Below are 6480 nucleotides of genomic sequence, written 5' to 3' on the forward strand. Positions count from 1 at the left end.
GAAAGCTCTCCAGGAGCCCTGCAAGCCTCACGGGCTTTATTTCTCGCCATTTAGGAAATTAATCCTTGACCACACGGAGATTTAGTCTAATTTAAATACAACACAGCTGTCTCAATGCGTCAATCCCATTTGTGTCCTATAGGCTTGGGAAAGATTCTCTGTCCTTCCAAATATTAAAAAGTTTGGGACCCATAAGACATGATTGGCCCAGCCTCCGCCAGAATACTCATTATTTTACGTTAATCATCAAGTTTTGGTAACTGTCCAGGCCCTGGGGTCCCTGGAGCAGCAAGGCCTCCAGGCGGGATGGTGCTGTTCCCCTCCAGGTGACAGACCTCCACCTCTGGGGGGGGCTGGGGGGGGACAGAACACCTAACAGGTCACCAGCACCAGCTCCCAGCTCAGGCCAGGGTGCAACCCGAGGAGCGCCCCAGGTCAGGGCCCGCCAGGCTGGGGAGGCTGCAGCAGAGGCCGCAGCCCCGCCCCCGGGAGCACAGCAGAGGCCGCAGCCCCGCCCCCCGGCACAGGCTCCGCCCCCGGGAGCTCAGCAGAGGCCGCAGCCCCGCCCCCCGGCACAGGCCCCGCCCCCGGGAGCACGGCAGAGGCCGCAGCCCCGCCCCCCGGCACAGGCTCCGCCCCCCGCGTCCCGGGGTCCCGAGGTCCAGACTGCGCAGACGCCGACAGCGGCGGGGGCGGGGCTAGCACTGACATCGCCGGAACCCCAGCGCCGCGGCCCGGGTTCCTCCACTTCCGCCGGGACTCTCCGGGGGTGGACCCGCGCCAACGTCACTTCCGGCCCGGCGGGTGCAGGGCGGCGCCGAGGTCGCGGTGGAGCCGGGGCGGCCGGTCGCGCGCGGCCATGTGGCGGCTGCTGGCTCGGGCCGGGGCTCCGCTCCTGCGGGCGCGGACGTCAGGTCAGGAGCCCGCGGCGCCAGCAGCCCTCCCGTCCTCCCCGCCCGCCCCGCGGAGGCTCCGCTGGCGCTTGGCCTCCCCGCTCCCGCCGCCGCGGGGACTCGTGCCGGAGGGGCGCTGCCGGGCGGTGGAGGGGCGGGGGTCGGTGCGGGAGGGGGGAGGGGGGTCGGTGGGGAGGGGCGCGGGGGTCGTTGGGGTGGGGCGCGGGGTCGCAGGGGTCAGTGGGCGAGGGGCGCGGGGCGCAGGGGTTGGTGCGGGAGGGGTGCGGGGGTCGGTGTGGGAAGGGTGCGGGGTTGCAGGGGTTGGTGCGGGGGGGCGCGGGGGTCGGTGGGGGAGGGGTGCGGGGGTCGGTGTGGGAAGGGTGCGGGGTCGCAGGGGTTGGTGCGGGGGGGCGCGGGGGTCGGTGGGGGAGGGGCGCGGGGGTCGTTGGGGTGGGGCGCGGGGTCACAGGGGTCGGTGGGGAGGGAGGGGCGTAGGGGTCGTTGGGGGAGGGGCGCGGGGCGCAGGGGTTGGTGCAGGATGGGGGAGGGGCGTCCGCGGGGATGTGCCCCCTCCCCCGCCCCGCCCCCCGGGTCGGGGCGCCGTGGGGCTGTGAGGTCTGCCCGGGTCTGCCCCGGCTGCGCTGCGGTCTCTGCGGTCTCGCGGTCTCGTGCCCCCGCCCGTGGCCGCGGAGTCTCACTGCCTTTCCCTCTAGGTCCCCGGGCCGCCCCGCCCGCCCGCGCTGGCCTGAAGACGCTGCTCCCGGTGCCGACCTTCGAGGGTGAGAGCTGGGGCCCGGGTGTGTCCCCCGTTTCTGGGCGGGCCCTGCGGCCGCGGTGAGCCAGGAGGCGCTGTGGGGCCGGAGCCCCGGAGGAGCCCGGGTCCCGCTGCCTCCAGGGAGCGGAGGCCGCAGCCCTGATGTTCTCCCCCGAGGCCGGCCCCCCCCGCAGGCGCCCTGGAACCAGATGCGGAAGCGCCGCCGCGAGAGGGATGCCGAATCCCGACGTTCAGATAAACCGCACTTGGACGTGTCTTTGCTAGATCGGAGATCTTAGAAAAAGAAACCGACACCGGCAGTGCGGGCCTCTGAGGGGTTTTGTCTTAGACACCAGGTGAAGGTGCAGGTCCTGCAAGTGCCAGTGGGCGGGGGTGGAGAAGCGTCACTGCAGGCCTCGGGCTGCCTGGGGAAGCCGCAGGGGCGCAGGGGCAGTTGCTGTGCCCCGAGCGCGGTCCCAATGGGGTGTTGGACTCGGTGGTGCAGCCCTGCCTGCCTTACCCGAGACACACCTTAGGTGACCTAGGAGGTAACAGGTGTTTTCCCCAAGCGGTCAGAGGCCTGTGTGGCCTGGGCTTCAGCCCGCCCCCTCCAGCAGGTGTCACTCACGGCCAAAGTGCACAGGCGTGGGCATGAACCCGTGCAGACCCAGCAGGCGTCCTCCCCATCGCCGGGGAGCGGAGAACTTAGGGATTCAGGTCCCCTGCAGGGTGCTCCACGCCCCGCTGAGTCCACAGGGCCTGAGTGGCTGTGCCATTGTCCCTGGGCGCCTGGACCACCTGAGCACAGGTCTCTAGGCCTCGGGTTCCTCTTTTATAAAATGCAGATTTCAAGTAGTACCTGCCTGAGGACAGCGACCGGGGGTGTGTTTGTGCGTTCACTTTGCGGTAGCTGAGCTGCACGGGTATCCGGCCCTGGGATTACGGGGGTTACACTTTAAGGAGTGCAGCATTCTAGACGCAGGAAGCGCCAAGAAATGACCAGGGCTGTGAAGTTATCTTAAAGATAAAACAAGATGCTGCACATAAAGCGTTCGGCTCAACGTCTAGCACTTGCTAAACATTAAAAAAAAATAATTTGGCGGGTGTTCTCTGGGACAGTCTCAGTCTCTGCCTTCCAGACGGTCTCGTCTAGCGTTAGAGGGAGGTTCCTTTGAGGGCCAAGACTGCACGGGGGTCACTGTGGGTCTCACCCGTTGTTCGCTGTATCCCATTAACACTTGTTGTAACCAGATTCCACTGTCCACAAAAAAGCATCCACAGGAAAAACCTTTTAAGCATTTGAGTTTTTTGTTTTTCCAGTGGGAACTTCAAGACCTTGACTTAACTGATGAGAGTCTTGTAGGAAGAAAACGGGTCCTTTGAGATGTGTGGTTGTACTGACTCTTGGTTGTCTGTGCTCCTTTTAGATGTTTCCATTCCGGAGAAGCCGAAGCTTAGATTTGTGGAAAGGGTACCGCTCGTGCCAAAAGTGAAGAGAGAACCTAAGAACTTGAGCGACATCCGGGGACCTTCTACGGAAGCCACCGAGTTCACAGAGGGCAACTTTGCAATCTTGGTAAGTGACGTCGGAGTCCTGCTGCTCCGGGAGGGAGGCGGGCGGGCTGCCAAGTGTCCTGCTCGCGAGTTAATTCCCTTCCTCCGTGGGTTGTCTCAGAAGTGCCGCCATTTGCTCTTCAAGCTGGTGTGTGCTTCCCAGTCAGCGTCTGAGTCCTAGGTTTCGCTTTTACATGTTGCGTGAAAATAACGTAAAGACAGAAGGAAGCTACCTCGCTGGTGGTCCCTATGAGATCCTCTCAGACCTCTGGTAAAAATAAAACTACCCATGGCTCAGGAGGTGGCCAGTGGTCTTCCTTCCTCGGAGTAGCTTCCCGTGGACTTGATGTCAGTCGCTGCACAGGTGGGTGTGGACCCAGCAGCTTTCCCATCAGGCAGCCAGAGGGACACTGTACAGTCCTTCCACGGCCTCATCAGCCCAACAGGTCCACACCTGGCCCCCCCACCCCACTGCTCGTCTCTGGCTTCTCCCAGGCTGAGGTCCACTCCCCACCCCACACCCCCCAGCCCCCAGCTTCTCCCAGGCTCAGGTCCACCACCACCACCCCCCGCCCCCCAGCCTCTCCAGCTTCTGCTCCGACTCACCAAGCCATTCCTCTGTAACTATTGTCTGTTTCCCTTGGCTAATTCCTACCATTCTGGTCTGTTTTAAATATCACCTCCTCCATTGAAATGGGTCCACCTTGTTTTCTTTTCTTTTTTTTTTTCCACCTTGTTTTCATTTACTACCACACTCTAGGTTTTTTCTCCAGGGTACTTATTCGGACTTTTATTTTTATGTATGTGATTAAAGCCACAGTTACTATGAAAGAGCCCATGAAAGATAACTAAGTTCCTGTATGTTTTTAATTCTTTCATCCACTTCTAGGCGCTGGGTGGTGGTTACCTCCATTGGGGCCATTTTGAAATGATGCGTCTGACAATCAACCGCTCCATGGACCCCAAGAACATGTTTGCTTTATGGAGAGTACCGGCCCCTTTCAAGCCCATTACCCGCAAGGGTATGGGCCAGCGCATGGGGGGTGGCAAAGGTGCCATTGATCACTACGTGACCCCCGTGAAGGCTGGCCGTCTCATAGTAGAGTTGGGCGGGCGTTGTGAATTCAAGGAGGTACAAGGTTTCCTCGACCAGGTTGCCCACAAGTTGCCGTTCCCAGCGAAGGCCGTGAGCCGTGAGACTCTAGAGAAGATGCGGAGAGATCAGGAGGAGCGAGAACAGAACAACCAGAACCCCTGGACCTTTGAGCGCATAGTCACCGCCAACATGCTGGGGATTCGGAAATACCTGAGCCCGTACGACTTGACCCAGAAGGGGCGGTACTGGGGCAAGTTCTACATGCCTGAGCGAGTATAGGAAGGATGGGAGACGGAGGTGGACAAATGCCACGGAGAGAAAGGACCTTCTCGGGGGCTCTGACAGCTAACTGAGGAGCAGTGGATGAGTAAGTGGCTTCTGGAAAATGGTACCGTATCTCTTGTTTTAAGTGCATCCTATTTACATTAAATAAAGTTTGAGTGTCTCCTGAGAGTATGACTTCTCGTTGGTCCCTCCTGGCCCTTAAATGGTCACAAAGCTGGCTTCACCGACCGTCAGGGGGCCAGTGCTCCCCAGCTGTCAGGTCAAGGTCTTCAGGGTCTCCCGCCTTGGGGTAAGATGGATTTAGTATCTGCACGGGGTTTCCTGCTCTGTCGGCCTCACATGGCTCCACTTGTACCAGACCTCTACATTAGTACCTGTTCTTCTCCAGCTGGAGGAAACTGAAGGTTCCCGCTTTTACAAAATGGTAACTCTTCACTGTGTATCATTTCAGCCTGGGAACACTCTGCTTTTGGACAGTGGGGGAATTCTGTGCTGCCTTTTACATGTACACTTCAGGGGCTATTTGCTGTATTTACTAGTTAACAGGTTTTTGGAAAAGCGAAAAAACAACAGTGGTCCATACGTGGATTGATTGAACGGATCTTTATTTATGCCCAGCTAGCCATCTCTCACTCTTGGAAGGCGGGGGGGGGGGGGGTGTTGAACAGTATGATAAGGAATACACTCTTGCTTTCTAACACAGGAACTGGTAAGCAAACGTTGAAGTAGCCCCTGGCCTTTCCTAGGTCTGAAGTTCTCTGGGGAGGGCGAGTGTTTGGCCCTCCCTCTGTCCCTGCTCGTGGCAGTACAGTGCGGTGTGCCACACGGCGCCCAGCCACCTGCTGGATGGATGAGGGCCCTGTGGCCCCACCCTCCTGTCTGCCTTCAACAAAGTTTCTCTCTTCCAGAGCTCAGAGCTCGCCAGCAGTTTTCTAGCCCCTATTCAAACTAAAAGAAATACAAATGGATAGAAGTAGTGAACCATTTGCTTTTGAAAGTGGGTAGAAAACAGCACAGACTGGAAAGGTCAGCTTTATTTATCCCATTTTCTTAAAAAGCTGTCTAGCAAAGAATTCACTTTCCAAAGTACACGTATAACAGTTACGCGGTCCTCAAAAGTTGTACATGGTGGTTTTTAATATATTTTTAGTGAACCTCTAGTAACATAATTACTAGGTTGCATTTGAAGACAGCTGAACCTTCACCTGGGGCCAGTGTCGGGGACAGTTTTACACACGTCGCCGGCCAGCAACATCCGTTCCCGCTGGCCGCATGACTCCGAAGAAACCATGTGAGCAGTAGCCTCCTGCCGTCTTTGTGACCTGACCTCGCTGTTTCGGTTCACGGAGCATGGTGCTGATGAATCTGGGAGTTCAGCCGTGGGGCCAACCTGGTTGTTTGGAGTCCACGTTGTTACTGAGCCACAATCCCGAGCCAGCCGGTCTCTGCAGAGTGAGACCCTATCAGCTCCACTACCCATAAAGAAGGACCTCGTGTGTCACGGTAACGGGAGGCCTGTGGGGTCTGTGCCTGTCAGTGAGCCCTCTGCCAGGTATTTGCACACAGCCTCTGAGACCAGCAACCCATTTACCACTGATGCCTCATAGGGTTTAAACTCGTGGACTCTTCCATGAGCAGAAATAAGAGCTGAATTACAGGTAATTAAGTCAACATAACGTGAACACCTGTAAGTGGCAGGCGCTGTGCTAAGCACTGGGGACGCTGCCATGAGCAAGACGTGCATGGTGCCTATGGTTAGAGCATCTTCACTTTGGACTATCAGGCCCTGAACCAGGAAGTGGATGGAAGGCTGGTGGGAGGTGAGTCCTAAGGAACCTGAAGAGCAGATGTAACAAGTGCCTGGTGTTGACCAAGGAGATGAGCTGCTGCTGAGGAGC

The 6480-nt window shown here is 58.6% G+C and overlaps 1 protein-coding gene across 1 annotated transcript; it reads left to right on the forward strand.

Moving 5' to 3' along the window:
• The first annotated feature begins 761 nt into the window (after positions 1–761).
• On the forward strand, positions 762–4748 carry MRPL16 (mitochondrial ribosomal protein L16). The gene is made up of 4 exons (XM_041727609.1): positions 762–914; positions 1607–1672; positions 3075–3223; positions 4091–4748. Exons 1-4 carry the CDS (start codon positions 860–862, stop codon positions 4574–4576), a joined length of 756 nt encoding a protein of 251 aa, XP_041583543.1. The 5' UTR covers positions 762–859; the 3' UTR covers positions 4577–4748.
• The last annotated feature ends 1732 nt before the right edge of the window (positions 4749–6480 follow it).

The sequence above is a fragment of the Vulpes lagopus genome, chromosome 13, assembly GCF_018345385.1.
Source record: "Vulpes lagopus strain Blue_001 chromosome 13, ASM1834538v1, whole genome shotgun sequence".
NCBI lineage: Eukaryota > Metazoa > Chordata > Mammalia > Carnivora > Canidae > Vulpes > Vulpes lagopus.

Excerpts from the sequence above, each read along its gene's own strand:
- MRPL16 (XM_041727609.1), top strand. The coding sequence starts at position 860 with ATGTGGCGGCTGCTGGCTCGGGCCGGGGCTCCGCTCCTGCGGGCGCGG. Across the intron at positions 915-1,606 it reads CCTGCGGGCGCGGACGTCAG|GTCCCCGGGCCGCCCCGCCC; the intron begins GTCAGGAGCCCG and ends CTTTCCCTCTAG. Across the intron at positions 3,224-4,090 it reads AGGGCAACTTTGCAATCTTG|GCGCTGGGTGGTGGTTACCT; the intron begins GTAAGTGACGTC and ends ATCCACTTCTAG.